At 45.0% G+C, this 15,972-nt stretch overlaps 1 protein-coding gene and 1 long non-coding RNA gene across 8 annotated transcripts in view; one reads left to right on the top strand and one right to left on the bottom strand.

Moving 5' to 3' along the window:
* SNX31 (sorting nexin 31) overlaps nucleotides 1-4,872 on the top strand; it is a 39,775-nt gene extending 34,903 nt beyond the window's left edge. The window contains exons 13-15 of one of the 7 annotated variants that reach the window (XR_004972434.1): nucleotides 773-829; nucleotides 3,848-4,125; nucleotides 4,231-4,872. Coding sequence is in view for 6 of the 7 variants with exons in the window: in XM_036337900.1 (XP_036193793.1) it covers nucleotides 773-829; nucleotides 3,848-3,943 (153 nt within the window). In the remaining variant the exon portion in view is untranslated. Of the gene's footprint in view, nucleotides 1-772; nucleotides 834-3,847 lie in introns of all 7 variants that reach the window. The other 6 variants (XM_036337903.1, XM_036337902.1, XM_036337906.1 and 3 more) reach the window with 6 other exon arrangements.
* An 8,533-nt stretch (nucleotides 4,873-13,405) lies between these two features.
* LOC118670679 lies at nucleotides 13,406-15,965 on the bottom strand. The gene is made up of 3 exons (XR_004972433.1): nucleotides 15,719-15,965; nucleotides 15,171-15,220; nucleotides 13,406-13,964 (listed from the first exon to the last, which is right to left on the bottom strand). It is a non-coding gene; the product is annotated as an uncharacterized LOC118670679 (long non-coding RNA).
* Between the last annotated feature and the right edge of the window lie 7 nt (nucleotides 15,966-15,972).

Raw genomic sequence — 15,972 nt, 5'->3', positions numbered from 1 at the left:
GTGGAGGGTAGGAGAAAAGTGAGATTGGGGATTCATTTCTCCACTCTGTCCCTCCTGAATCTCCGCCATTGGCACAGCCCTGTACAAGGGTCACGCTTCTGTGGGGGGCCTCTCCTCCTTGCTACTCCCCTTCCAGTACCACCTGCTCTCATTGTCCCTCAGGCCTAGAGGGGGGAAGAATCACCCCCACACCCTAGTCCCTGGGGACTCCAGCATCCCTCCATTGATTCACTTTAATCCTGCCCACACCTCCATTAAATAGTTCCTTTTGAAAACTGTCCTCAATCACCCCAAGAGGGTGCCATCTGTATTCTGCTCAGACCCTGACTGCTACATTGAGCTTACCTTGTGAACTTGTGTCTTGAACTTCAGTCTGATTCTTCCCTTGACTAATGGTGCCTTTTGATTAATCAGAGCCCCCTTTGGCTTTGATTCAGCATATGGATTGGAGCTCCGTGAATTATTTCAGGATTAGAAGTTCATTTTATTTTGGGTGAAGACCCTTTAGAATCTGTGTTCAATCACAATATCCATAGGCAACTACCAATGTTAAACATCAAGCTTCACTTAACTTTTGGCAACTCAATTACTGTATCACGTAGACACTTGCAAATAAAGAGGGGATTTGCAGATAACAAGTAGGTGTGCCTGCCAGCCTTCGGGGCCTTTAAGAGGATTATGGTGGAAGGGGGAATGTGCTGGTTAAATAGGTTATGTGGGTGCTTGCTTCTCCAGGCTGCACTGACCACGGACATTTTCCTAATCTCTTCAGCAGATTGAAGTTCCGGAACAAGGCAAACGTAAAAAACACCACATTCAACAAAGCCAGGTCTGTGAGTAAAATTATGTAATGATACATTATAATTTTGATAAATCTGCCATTTTCCCCCTTTAAATAACCAAAGTCATTCTACTTTTAATAATAAGCCAGAATTCTCCTTTTCAGAAGCTCTTCCATGTAGGTTAGGCCAAGAAGTATAGCCTGTTTATTGTTGGCGACCGCTGCTCCAAAGGTTTCCTTAAACCAGCGGTCGCCAACCTTTCGGACCTCATGGACCACCAGTGGTCCATGGACCACTGGTTGGTGACCGCTGGATTAACGCATTCATTCTCACCACCATCTTGTAAATCAGAGAGGTTAAATGACTTGCCCCAGATTGCCCAGTAATCAGTGGTGGAAAGAAGAAGGCATCCGACTCCAGAGCTGTGCCCGTAACTACTTTTGCTAACTCTTTCTTTCTAAGTTCAAATCCTAGAGTAGATGAATGAAATAAAGGTGACCTCTTAGTAGCATTTGAATGGAATTTATTATTGGTCCAACTCCTGTCACAGGGTCTGCTATGTATATAAAAAATATTTAGTATAGCTTGGCCAGGTTGGCTCAGTGGTTGAGTGTCAACCTATGGACCAGGAGGTCACAGTTGGATTCCCATGCCTGATTGAGGGCTCGATCTCCAGTGGGGGGCGTGCAGGAGGCAGCCAATCAATTACTCTTTCTTATCATTGATCTTTCTATCTCTCCCTCTCCCCTCCTCACTGAAATCAATAAAAACATACTTTAAAAAATACTTAGTATATAGGGATGGTATTCATAAGTATATAAGGTCCTTTCTTGAGTGAATAAGCCCAGAAAATTTAAAACAGATCCAATGTAAACTTCCTCTCTTTTATAATAACTAGAGGCTTGGTGCACGAATTCGTGCACAGGTGGGGTCCCTAGGCCTGGCCAGTGATTGGGGCTGATCAGTGCTTCTCGCCCAGTCCCAATCAGGGCTGGCTGGTGGGGGGTTGGGGGCGTGTAGGAGTCACAGATGTTGGCCAGCTGCCAGGGGTGGGGGAGAGGGGCCATGGGAGGTTGGCTGTGGGAGCACATTGACCACCAGGGGGCAGCTCCTGTGTTGACTGTCTGCCCTGTGGTGGTCAGTGCACGTCATAGCGACCGGTCTTTCAGGTCGTTCCATTCGTTTGGTCATAACGGTCACTTAGGCTTTTATATATATATATAGATTTCTGGCTGCTTAGACCAGAGACATGAGATGAGAACTCCACCACTTACTGTGTGTCTCCATGCAACAAAAAAAAAGTGTACAGGGGCTCCAGAGGTACTTAGTAAAGTGAAGACTCCTGGGCCTCACCCCAAAAGATTGATGCAATAGATCTGGGGTAGGGGCCCTGCATCAGAGTGAACAACAAGCACTTCAGTGGGAAACGCTGCACCAAGCTTCAGTTCCTTTAACTGTAGAATGTACGGGGTAATCCATTTCAGCACCATAGTAACAGTGTGAGCCGTGGTTCTCAGCCTTGGCTGCACATCAGCAGCACCAGGGGATATGTGAAAACCAATGATGGCTGGCTGGGGCCTGGCAACAGAATTTTTAAAAGTTCGCAGATGGTCTAATGTACAGCCAGGACGGAACCATCGCTCTAGGATAGTGGTTCTCAAAGTGTGGTCCCTGGACCAGGGGCATCAGCATCCCTTGGGTATTTACTAGAAATTCCAATTCCCAGGCCCCACACCTGCTGGATCTGGAACCCTGGGCCTGGGGACCAGCAACCTGAGTTTAGCAAACCCTGCAATTCGGTCTGATGCATGTTCAGATCTGAGAGCCACTGTCCTGGAACAACAGGCAACGCCACACACAGCACGACTGCGATCAACATTGATGCTAATTCAGTTATCCTCTCAGATGAACAGCAGTGCCAACAGGCAAACCAAACCTCCTTCAGGCTCTGGGCAGGGCCAGCATGGGGAAGGGGGCCTGGTGTCCCACCATACTGAATTCCAACCTATTTTAGCATACCTTTCTCTTTTCTTCTTCATTGTTATTGTTTAGTTATTTATAAATTTTTATTAAAGTATAGCTGGAATACAATAGTATACTACTCTCAGGACTATAGCATAATGATTAGACATTTATATGCCTTATAGCAAACCTTTCTATAGAGCGTAATCTGAGCCAGGCACTGTTATAATTACTTTCCATATATAATCTATTTAGTCATCATAACAGCCCAGGTACTCTTATTATTATCCTTAGTTTTAAAAAATTGATTGATTGATTTGGGGGGTGGGGGGAGAGAGAGAAAGAAAGATTTGTTGTTCCACTTGTTTATGCATTCATTGGTTGATTCTTGTATGTGCTCTGACCAGGGATCAAACCTGCAACTTTGGCATATCAGACGATGCTCTAACCAACTGAGCACCTGGCCAGGGCTTATTATCCTTGGTTTATAGCTGAGGGAACTGAAAACACACAGAAAGGTTAAGTAACTGGCCCAAGGTCACACGGTTGGTAAATGATGGAGCCCATGCTCAAACCCAATGTCCAAACCCCAGTTTATTCCTTTAACCACTTGGCCTCATAGAAAACAAATTTCAGCTGATCTGCCATTGAGGTGCCCGTATTTATTTCACCAGGGCCAAAGCATATTCTCCATGGCCCCTGTCTTTGAGATTTCATAAATATTGAAGGCTGATTTCTCACTCACTAAAGGTTTATAGCAATCAGAACCTCTTAAAATTACATTTTAAGTAAAGATTTGGGGTGAAGTTAAAAGTTGAAAGTCACATGGCTCTAAGGGAGGAGGAAAAGACAAGAGAGGCAGATTCAAGTGTTTCCTGGAGACATCCCAGTGCCTAGGGTTGGTCTGAAAAGGGCTACCTCGACATACCAGCAGGGGGCGCTCTCAGCCCTAAGTGTAGCTTCTAAAACCTTAGAATAACCATTGCTTAAACTGATGTAACTTTCTGTTGCCTTTTAAATATGAAAATCCTTGACTTTGTTATTGTTGTTATGGAAATTATTTCCTCCCATATATATTTCTGACCTTTCTGTTTACTTCACAGCAGAAAGACTATTCTAGTTTTCTACCAAGAACAAGCAAGATTAAGACAGCTGAAGGTGACTGTGTTTTGGGGACCCCAGAGGAAGAAGGTCTTTGAAGAGAAAGTCTCACTTTCTAAAATGTCCTCTAAGGCTGTGTTGACCGTGCTTAAGCGTTGAAAGTGAGCTTCCTGCCATCAATAACAGAAATTTGACCCCTTCCTATTTTTGTGACATTAAGATGGACTCTCTTTGTCAAGACTACTTCAGAACTTTGTTAAACTCAAGATGAAAAAGAAATGTGAGCCAAAGCTATCCTGTTTGTTTTATTGCCTCATAAATGACAAGTGGCAAATCCAAATCAATTAGTAAGAAGCTTGTTCTTTTCTCCATTCCCCTAAAATAGACGTTTACCTGCCTCCGTGACGTCTTTTATATGTTCCGACACGACACGAATGAAAGGCTCAGCAGAAAGCGCTATAAATGCATTTGGAATGAAGTTCTGAAGATGACTCATCAGCTGAGGAAAAGGTGGCTCTAAGAAATGGAATCATTGAAAAAAAAAATTAGGACTTTACTGGTGTGTCCACAGCACCAGAGCAAGGAGGGGAGGAAATATTGATTTGTTTCCTTACATAATTCTGAGCCTACTACTGTGGGTGTTACTCAGAGTAATACAGAGTTCTCTATTCCTCCACCCTTGTCATTGTATTCTGCCCTTAGAATACTAAATTCAGTTCAGTGATCATCATGCTATTATGATTATTTTTATCTTAGAAAGCAATGGGTATCAGTATCAGATACCTTATAAGTCTCTTAGCTTTACAAATACGTATACTTAGTCACTAGATTTTTGCTTATCCAGTTTCAGTTTATGATGATAATTTATGTAATATATATAGAATTATGACCGCAATAAGGGAGAAGGACAGAAGAATCGATGAAATGTAATTAGATGAAGTGTAATATTCTGATGTTCTTTTCTAACTAGGTTGTGTAACTAATGATGCAATAAATATGAAATATATTCCAGTGAATATAGAATTTACTGATGGAAATTATCCGAATAATAATTTTGAAATATAGATCTATTAAAGCCCATAGTATTTACAAAGCAATGCCTCTAGCCATAACTTCTAGTACCACAAAGTTTTATATTTCTGTTTTAGACTGTAGTAGGAAATTTTGGCAGGGGACATCATAAACGTCCCACATCATCCGTGGTAAGTGTATTAAGGGGTTAGAATGCATTTTTAGATAAAAACGGAAACTTATCTACTATTTGGCTAATTTAAGAATAGTTGAAGCCTGTTTCTTCTTTTTTCTAAAAAAATGTATTTATTGATTTCAGAGAGGAAGAGAGAAGGGGAGAGAGATAGAAACATCAATGATAAGAGAGAATCATTGATCGGTTGCCTCCTGCACACCCCCTACTGGGGATTGAGCCCGCAACCCAGGCATGTGCCCTTGGCCAGAATCAAACCTGGGACCCTTCAGTCCACAGGCTGACGCTCTATCCACTGAGCCAAGCTGGCTAGGGAGAAGCCTGTTTCTTTTTAATAGCAAACACCTACTCTGTGTAAGGGACTATTGTAGACACTAGGAATGTAAAGAAAAATTGTATGGGGGAGGGGGTGAGAAGATGTATATATTAGGTTGAACTATATGGACTTGCTGTTGTGGAGGCCAAAAACAGTTGAATGTTGTCAATTTGTTATGTTTCAACTTGACACAGAAGAGTGAGGAATCCCAGGCAGCGTGAAGTAGGGGTCCAATGTGGAGTATGGGCCTGTGTGTGAAGGGAATTTGGGGACGGTCAAGAAAGCCCAAGGGGAACAGGGACTTTGAAGAAAGAGTGGAGCCAAGCGGAGGCCGAGTTGGGGCACACACAGAAAGGGAAGAGATGGACACCAGCGGGAGAATGAGCTGCTCCGTGCTAGCAGTTTTAGGTTCAGGGAGCAGTCCGGAGAGAATGCTGAGGAAGAGGGATCCGTGTGCATGCGAAGGCAGCAGCCTCGTCACAGAAGTCAAGCAGTTTATCCCTTATTTGAGGGTGGCAGACACAGAAGCATGGTTTTTGTTAATTTTTAACACGTAGAGATGATCATCAATATATATCAGAATGTGAGAAGAAAATACAAGTAATGAAGGGCATTCACAGTATATTCTATGAAGAACAAAGGAACTGGGATAGTAGAAAACAATTCAAAATTTACTTTGCAAAATGGCACGCTCTGTTCTTAACAGTTTTGTTAGCCTCTTTTGGGATTACAGGGCCTGTTTTCACCTGGGGGAGTTGGTGGGTTGGAATCACTCCTGGGTCAACACCTATCATTATTGGGTAAAAAGTCTGAACTCCAATTGCCAGAGTGGCTTTCCCCGCTGCAGGCCCTGGGAGAAGACGCCCATCACCCTTCCCGGTGAGGACCTCAGTCTTCAGGTGGTATTGGTGGGGCGTGACCTTCCCAACAGCACAGAAGACATCAGGCAGCGCATGACCTTTATAAAGGTAGGCAACTCTGGCCCTAGCCGATTTGGCTCAGTGGGTAGAGCATCAGCCTGCAGACCAAAGAGTCCCAGGTTCGATTCTGGTCAAGGGCACATACCCTGGTTGCAGGCTCCTCCCCGGCCCGGGCCCTGGTCCGGGCGTGTGCAGGAGGCAACCCATCGATGTGTTTCTCTCACATTGATGTTTCTCTCTGTCTTTCCCTCTCTTTCCCACTCTCCCTAAAAATCAATGGGAAATATCGGCAGTGAAAAAAATAATTTAACAACTAAAAATTAAAATAACAATAATAAAAAGGTAGGCAACTCTTGAAATCCTTCAAGTCACTTCTAAGGGGTGTGGCACGGCTTGGGAAATTACCAGTATAGCCTTCAGTCTATAGATTCGCTCCTCATTACCCCTGCAAAACGGTCCCCAGGCAGCCAGACTTTCTCTGGATACATGTGCATGCACCAGTATCACTTCTCCCACATCTTCCAGACATGCATCTTTGTTTCTACTGCTGCTCATACTCCTAAAATAAACTGGCACAAGCTCTCGGCCCATAGACAAACACACTTGAGTTTGAAAATCTCACCAGAATCATAACGAGAATGAAGGGCAGAGCTGAGTAAATGGTGGTGAGGCCCAAGGCCTGAGCTCTTCGGGTCCGGTGGCAGGAAGCATATGCAGGCTTTGTGTGAGGATCTGACATGCTCGCCAAAGCCAGGTCTCGGTCTAGGTCAGTACGCGCTAAGCTTATGGCTTGCACACATCCCCCCACGGAGGATGGGGAAGCAAATTTTATGTTCAATATCTAAGTTAGAAATCACCTAGATTTCACCCTCAAAGTAAATTTGAGAAGAGCTAAGGGATCTTAATTTGTGGAAAACCAAACAGGTGCCAAGCCTTGGTGAGAAAATAGTGGCCAAATTGATCCTACAATACAAAACAAAACAAAACTCAGCAAAGGAGACCACTCTACTTTTCTGGATGCTTCTCGGTCATCCCTCCTCCTGCAGTGTGTGGTCAGTGGTCCCCCGGGCTGCTGAGGACTTGGGATGGTGGGAAATGGAAGGAAAAGAACTTCTCTCCTTTACTACACTGGTCTCAATCCTATCATCAGTGATCCCAGGGGAAAACATGTTAAGAAATTTGGTGTAATTTTTAAAATATGTTTTTATTGATTTCAGAGAGAGGGAAAGAGATAGAAACATCAATGATGAGAGAGAATCATTAATTGGCTACCTCCTGAATGCCCCCTACTGGAGATCGAGCCAACAACCTGGGCATGTGCCCTGGCTGGGAATTGAACCAGTAACCTCCTGGTTCATAGGTTTGACACTTAACCACTGAGCCACACCAGTGGGGCAGAAGGTAGGTGTATTTTGATGGCTCTCATCACCCCAAAATCAGATGTGCTGAGTTAACTTACAAAAAGTATGGGATGGGTAACTGATAATCCCTTATAAAATGGCTTTTAATCCTTATGTTTGTAGTCCCCCCCCCCACACACACACACACTTTATTCTCTTTCTGTGTTATTCTTTTATTTTTTTTATTATTTTTAAAATATTTATTGTTAAAGTATTGCGTGTCACACGCGTTACTGAGGTGTAATTGCACTTGGCGTATAAACTACTTTGTAATAGCTATTCGTTGTGTTCTTTGTTATTGTCGTTGTATTCTTAAGAAGTAAGTCGTTTGTATAATGATTTTCCAGGCAAGAAAAATTAGAGCTTTAGGAAAAGTACATGGTGAACTTGGGTCTTTGGTGTAGACCTCCCTAGCCCAGGTCCTTTCTGTAGGGCAAAGTCTGTAGCTCACCATATGGGCTTTGCTTGTGTAACGTCTTGGAAAAGGCTAGGCATTCAGTTGATTTAAAGGCACTGACACTAGGGCTTTTGCACTGTTCTTGGGCCGAATGCGGTTTCTCTCCTGGAAAATGGGAACACAGAGCTGGCTGTGTTTCCTAACGGGATTTCCGTCTGTCCCCATGAGCACATACTGCGATGCAGCAGCTGTCTGGGGTGCAGACGCCGGAGCAGCAGGCTGAAAATGGTACGTGTGAGTTGGCTTGGCTGTGCACATACGCGCTCTGATTCTCACTGGGAACTGGGCCCTGCAGAATCTCTGGGGCGCCCCAAGCCTTTGGAACAGGGTCCCGTGTGCAGAGGAAGAGGGGATGCAAATCTGCTGTTTCTGGATCCCGTCAAGGGAAGTGCAGACATTGATTTTCAGCAGAACAAGAATGACGAGTAAAGCGAGTGAAATGGCAGTTATGCAACATGCACGTTGCAAAAGGCAACCACTTGGAGACGAGTTCTAATCAAAACTCAGTTGACTGTAGAGCTGATTTGCAGACTTTGCTCCGCAATAGCTGGTGGAGCATCACGCTTTCAGGAGGCACGAGGCCAGCAAGTCCACCTCCTGTGCAGAAGGAAAGCAGATCCACGGCCCAGCCCCTGGAGAGCACCAGGTTAAGGGAGAAAATAAGAAGGTTGTATTTCAGAGTTTATTTTCTCGTCTCAACTGAATACCGCAGGATAGCGGTTACACCTAAGATTCTTGCAGGTAACTGGATTTCCATCAATTATGTCTGTAAGCATTGCTAGTCTTTTGCAATGAACTGTGGGTTGCTTCCCCTTTTTCTTGCCCCATCTCCTCTTTTCCCTTTGTCAAAATTAAAGCTGGTGACATGTAGTCTGGGGATCACAATGAAGATAGGCTGAGACCTTAGACAGCGAATTATCTGTAGAAAAGTCCTAAAACCTTACAGCCCTATTGCAAACTCCCTTACCTTGGACTTGAAAAATAAAATCCTCCTCAATTATTGACAAAACAGACAAAAAACAAAACTAAAAGCAACTAACTCCATTTTTTTAAATGTGCCTTGTAAGCTTGAAAGATAGACTGTAAAATACATTTCTCAGGTTTTTCAACAAACATGATCATTTGTAAGTCTGTTCTCGTTCTGTTTGCCTTAAAACAAATGCATAGACTAAGAGCTATTTGCATTACTTTTTTTTTATAATATATTTTTTATTGATTAAGATATTACATATGTGTCCTTGTCCCCACGTTACCCTCTACCCCCCACCCCCCCCACCCCCGCTCATGCCCTCACCCCCCCGTTGTCCATGTCCATTGGTTAGGCCTATATGCTTGCATATAAGTCCTTTGGTTGATCTTTCCCCCTTACCCCTACCCTCCCCTACCTTCCCTCCAAGGCCCGACAGTCCAATCAATGCCTCTCCATCTCTGGATCAGTCCTTGTTCATCAGTTTATGTTGTTCATTATATTCCACAAATGAGTGAGATCCTGTGGTATTTATCCGCTCTCCAGTTCCATCCATGCTGTGGCAAATGGTAAGAGTTCCTTTTTCTTCTTCCTCTTCTTAAAGAATACCTTTCAGCATTTCATATAATGCTGGTTTGGTGGTGATGAACTCCTTTAGCTTTTTCTTATCCGTGAAGCTCTTTATCTGACCTTCTATTCTGAATGATAGCTTTGCTGGATAAAGTAATCTTGGTTGCAGGTTCTTGCTATTCATCACTTTGAATATTTCTTGCCAGTCTCTTCTGGCCTGCATGGTTTCTGTTGAGAAATCAGCTGACAGTCGTATGGGTACTCCCTTGTAGGTAACTGACTGTCTTTCTCTTGCTGCTTTTAAGATTCTCTCTTTATCTTTTGCTCTTGGCATTTTAATTATGATGTGTCTTGGTGTGGTCCTCTTTGGATTCCTTTTGTTTGGGGTTCTCTGCGCTTCCTGGACTTGTAAGTCCATTTCTTTCACCAGGTAGGGGAAGTTTTCTGTCATTATTTCTTCAAAAAGGTTTTCAATGTCTTGCCCTCTCTCTCCTTCTGGTACCCCTATAATTCTGATGTTGGTACGCTTGAAGTTGTCCCAGAGGCTCCTTACACTATCTTCATATTTTTGGAATCTCTTTTCTTTTTTCTTTTTCGGTTGGGTATTTTTTGTTTCTTTGTATTTCAAATCTTTGACTTGATTCTTGGGATCCTCTTGTCTGCTGTTGGATCTCTGTAAATTATTCTTTATTTCAGTCAGTGTATGCTTAATTTCTAGTTGGTCCTTTTTCATGTCCTCCATGGTCTCACTATACTTATTGAGGGATTCATTAAATTTATCGGCGGTTTCCATAAAATTCTTGAAAAACCTTATAAACGTGGCCTTGAACTCTATATCCAGTCGTTTGCTTTCCTCCATTTCTGCCATTTGTGACCTGTTTCTTTGTCTCCGCATTTTGGCTGCTTCCCTGTGTTGATAGAGTGGCCCTGCGTGCCAAGTGTCCTGTAGGGCCCAGTGGCTCAGCCTCCCCAGTTACCTGGGGTGGACACTCTTGGTGCACTCTTGGTGCCTTGGTTGTTGTAGGATCACTGGGAGGAATTGACCTCCAGGCCAATTGGCTGTGAGAATCAGCTGTGTCTGGAGTGGGAGAACTTCTGTGCTGAAGACACCCTTCTGGGGCAAGACTTGCTTCAGTGGGGCTTTGGTGCTCACTGAGTCTGCTCCCTGAGTGCGTCCCTTATGGATCTGAGGAATTGCAATCTGGATGGTCCCCCTCTGACCACTGGGTACAGTGGCTCCTGGATCTAAGGAGGTGCTAATTCAGCCTCTGCCTGAGGCCACACAGCAGGAGCCACGAAGAGGCTCAGCTGTGAAGCAATGCAAGCGCTGCGGGGCCTTGGGCCTTCTCTTGGAAGTTCCAGGTCTGCCTGGTTCGGCTGCAGTTAGGTACATTCACATGCAAAAGCCTCTGCCGCAGCCTGGGTGGGGCGGGGTCTCAGGGAGTCAAAGAGCAGAGAAAGCAGCTATGGCCGATTCTTCGCCCGGAGTCGTGCGTCTCGGAGTCGCGCGTCTCAGTGTCCCAGTAGTGGCTGCAAGCACCTCTGAGGGAAAGCCGCACTCAAGTTTGCCCGCTGCCCGAGAGTCCGCTCCTCCCCGTATGAGTCCTGAGTCCCCAGAGACTTCCCAGAACCGGAGTTCAGAGCAGTCAGGAGCTTGTGATTCAAAAAAACAGCCGCGTCCTCAGGTGCCACCCCCTTCCCGCGCCCGCGCGCGCAATCCGCCGTACCTCTGCACTTCACCTCCGCAGCTCCTCTGGCTCTCAGCGTGGTTTTCTTTCCTTCTAGTTGTAGAATTTACACTCAGCCAGCCTTCCTGTTGTTCTGGGTGATGTCCACTCTGTCCTTTAGGGTATTTTTCAATTGTTGTGGGAGCGGCAATTTCCCGGTGTTTATCTATGCCGCCATCTTAGTTTCTCCCGCTAAGTCTTCACTACCTTATTCGCTATTTGCATTACTTACTCACTCCCCCACCCCCATAAAAATGTAAAAAAAAGTCTGTACTTGTTGGTCAGGAGTGTTAGGTTCAAAAGTTGGATTAGTCCAGTGTATTTGCAGACAATAGTCTCAGAGTGGCATAGCCGTGGCCTTTATCTTGACTTAGGCATCACAGTTTTGTAAAGGCTTCCCTGCCTGAACCCAGCCTCTCACTGGTCACCTTTAAAGGCTTTGCAAAAGGTATCCCCTTACTAATGATCAGTTACTTAACTTTTAGAATGGAAGGTTAATCAGGGCTAGTCCCTATATGCAATATTTTGTCTAATATACATGTGAAAATCTGTATGGGTTCTGGCATCCTATCTAATAAAGACAGAATATGCAAATCGACTGTCACACCTTCACAAAGATGGTGGTGCCCAGTCCCCTCAGCCCCGCTGGAGTCCCACAGTCCTTTCAGCCCAGCCGGGGGAGGGAGGTCGGGGAGAGGCAGTAGGCGCACGGTGGGGCCGGACCCGCCCTCAGCTCCCCAGCCGCCCAGGGCCAGCCGAGGCTTGTGCTGCGGGCAGTGGCAGCAGCAGAGGTGTGATGGGGGTTTCACCTTCCCCTGATGGCCAGGTCGCCTCCAGCCCCTGAGGGCTCCCAGACTGTGAGAGGTGGCAGGCCTGGCTGAGGAACCCCCCCTCCCGTGCATGAATTTTCATGCACCAGGCCTGTAGTAAGTGGATAAGTGCGAAGAAAAACAACAAATGGGTGTTGCAGTGAGGATCCAAGCTCTTCTTTCCAGGGATCCAGCTGTGATCTTGGTAACTCTGGAAACACAAGGCGATCTAAGATGCTTATTTTGCAATTAACAAAGGGAGAGGGTTTTGCTTGAATACTTAATTCCTAGTTGTGCTGGTTGCTGAAGGAAACTATGATTCTCTAAGTCTAAGTCTTCAAAGTTTCCCCTTAGTTTTGCAAATACAATGCTGGCACACATACACACTTCATCCTCCCCCGCAACCCTTACCTCCTGCCCTCAGTGGTTTAATGATTTAAACGGTTGGAGAACCGAAATGAATCTAACTCTGGTGCAGATAAATATATGCCGCTTGTCTCATACCCTAAGACTTACTCATTTAATGGTTCCGCCTTGAGATCTCACCGCGTTAAGAAACACCTGATTCACGCTAGTTCTGTGTGAGATGGGGCACCTGTGCAAAAACACTTTTCGGAGCATGTCTCCCTCTGATGGTCATTCATTAGTACTACCAAAAAGCCAAATGCCTCCTGGGATAAAACCAGAGCTTAACAACAACAACAACAAGTGCCCCTTCCTTTGCATGTACGTTATGCTTTTTTAAAAAACACCTCCCCATTCCAACACAGGCCTTTTATACAGCGACAACTGGTTACACTGAGATGATTGCTAGATCATTTTGAGTCTCTTCTGATGAGCATTTAATTATGTTTTTGAAAGTCTTTTCTGCATTTTCGGAATATATAATCCAATATAGCCAAAATCCTTCTTTTCCTTACGCACAAGAAAACCTCCTAAAAGAAAATCCTACCCCAAGCAAATGCTTTCTGTCATCCATCCATCCATCCATCCATCCATCCATCCATCCACTCATTTAGTTGTATCTAATAGAGTGATCCTGAACTCTGGCTGTGCACCAGAATTCCCCGAGAAGCTTTGAAAAATACACATACTGGGCTATATTGTACTTTCAAACAATTCTGACTTGGTCTCGACTAGGGCCTGGGTGTTGGTATTTTTAAGTCCTGTGTTGCCTGGAATGTGCTGCCAGCGTTGAGAACTACTGATCACCTACTATGTGCCGTTCATGGTGGTGAGTGCTAAGGATTTAATGGCAGGGATCCAGCTTGGCTGCACTGACCTTCTGACATCGCCATTTCCCAGGCCACACAGATTGCCTCCTCGGTCTGGAACATCACCCTTGTCCATGGCATAATTCGCTCCTCGTCCTTTGCCATCTCAGATGTACTGGTATTCCTCACTCAAAGACACTGCTGCCCTTCCATTTAGATGAGGTCCCCTATTTTGGAATATTCTTTACCTTCATAGCATCTCTTCTCTTTTCCTCCATAGCACTCGTCTCAGTTGTAATCACAGGTATTCCCTCCCATTGGAACCCTCACAATCAGAACTCAGCACCAACTAGATTTCGGTAATGAGGAGGAAGAGACAGATTTACCTGCAGGGAACGGAGTTTAAGCTTCAGGGTCCTTGTGGTGGGCTGAATAACATCCCGTCCAACATGTCCATGTCCTGATCCCCCAGAGCCAGTGACTGTGTGATCTTGCACAATAAAAAGGACTTTGCAGATGTGATTAAGTTAAAGACCTTGAGATGGAGATAATATTCTGGATTATCCAGGTGTGTCCGATATAATCCAAGGGTACTTATAAGGAAGCAGGAGGGTCAAAATGAGAGAAGATGCGAGGACAGAAGCAGAGGTCAGAAAGTGCTATGCTGCTGGTTTTGAAGACGGAGGAAGGCGTCTCGTGCCAAGGCGTGTGGGGCAGCCTCTGTGGTTCTCAACCTTCTGGCCCTTTAAATACAGTTCCTCATGTTGTGACCCAACCATAACATTATTTTCGTTGCTACTTCATAACTGTCATGTTGCTACTGTGGTGAATCGTCATGTAAATATCTGATATGCAGGATGGTCTTAGGCGACCCCTGTGAAAGGGTCGTTCGACCGCCAAAGGGGTCGCGACCCACAGGCTGAGAACCGCTGCAGCTGGAGGAGGCAAGGCAATGGATTCCCCCTAGAGCTTCCAGGTTTCACCCCCGTGAGACTCGGTTGGACTTCTGACCTCCTGAACCGTAAGAGAATTAATTGGTGGTGTTTTCAGTCTTTAAGGTTGTGGTCGTTTGTTACAGTGACAGGAGGGAACTGATACAGCCTCCCTTAGGCACGCCCCTTCCAAGAGCCTGGAAGGGACTCTGGGAGTTTGTTCACAGGGTCCAATGAAATTGCAAAATTAAAATGTTTTTACTGCAATTGGTGAAGGTGGCTGTCTCTTCTCTCGGGCGTCTCAAAGACTCTCTCTCCTTTGGTTGAGTAGCGTGGAGGAGCTGCGGACATTCTGGGGCTCTGGCTAAGCATACGTGCAGCTGGGGATACTTTGGTTTGCGGTTAGTGGGATAAGATTCTGTGGTTCACGGTCACTTCCACGAGGTGCTAACTTATTGCTGGGGTGTGGGAGTGGCTTCCGTAAATACTCCTTACGCCCATCGTGCTAACGTCCCCAGGTGTGGTGATAGGAGGGAGTCACAAAATATGTGTAGCGTGCAATTCATTCCCTTCATCTCATCAAAGCAAAAAGCTGCCTGCATAGTCCCTACATTTTTCAGATCAAACAAAAACAGTACTTCAGGAAGGACAGGAGAGATACATTTAAACAGAAGCAGTGAATAGACTCTCAGATTGTTTAATAGACCAATTAATGAAGAAGAGTCAATTGTTTGAACGCTTTGGGAAAAGGTTGAAATTCTTAGCTGATTTGACATAATGAACAGGCATCAATGAAAATATAAACTTACCACACAACCGCAAGGACGTCCGTGGCAAGTTGATTTATACATGTCATCAACTAGAAGAATAATATTTGTGATTAGTCGCTCACTACACAAGAAGATGTGGAATGCCCTGAAATCTTATAATTCTTACATGAAAGAAATTTGATAGAGGTTTTCTCAAATTTGACAATAATCCTAAAGAGTTACATGACATTTTCAAGAACACACTGTGAGACTGAAGAACAGCCCTTGAATGGGTGGGCATGAGGGTGGCATGGGTGGGCAAGTATGCCAGAATTCAGGGGAGGGATGGCCACTGTGCAGAGGGAAGTCTTCTTGGCGGTAGGACTTATTTTCAGTAAATGAACTCCCACCCCCCAGGACCCCCACTTTTAGTTTTGGCTGTACACCTGTATGTTGCACTTAGTCTGGAAATCCTAAAAAAAATGGGATGTAAATATTTAAACCGTTTTTGAAAAAAATAAAAACTCAAGGTCCTATTTTAGAGTTAGAGCACTCCGCCATTCGTTGCTATTACTAATATACCTATTTGGGTTATAGGGAAGGCTTACCTAGAGGCCAGCTATTGTTAATTGACGCCTATTAGATCTTCATACAACTGTCCTTGCCTGGGAAGCCTTCATTCAGCTGAGCCGGTGGGATGTATATTTAGAAAAGCACGTGAAAGTTGCAAAATGCTCCCGGGCTCAGATCGGAGCAAACATTTTGTAGGTTGCCTTCCCCTTCTCTCAGGCTGCAGTTGAGGTACTTTGCTTAATATTCAGAGGAGACTGAGAGCCGCCGTGCGCGCCGTCCGCCGCCAGGG

Source organism: Myotis myotis, unplaced genomic scaffold (assembly GCF_014108235.1).
Source record: "Myotis myotis isolate mMyoMyo1 unplaced genomic scaffold, mMyoMyo1.p scaffold_m19_p_16, whole genome shotgun sequence".
NCBI classification, from domain to species: Eukaryota; Metazoa; Chordata; class Mammalia; order Chiroptera; family Vespertilionidae; genus Myotis; species Myotis myotis.
This window is presented reverse-complemented; position numbering and strand designations above follow the sequence as displayed.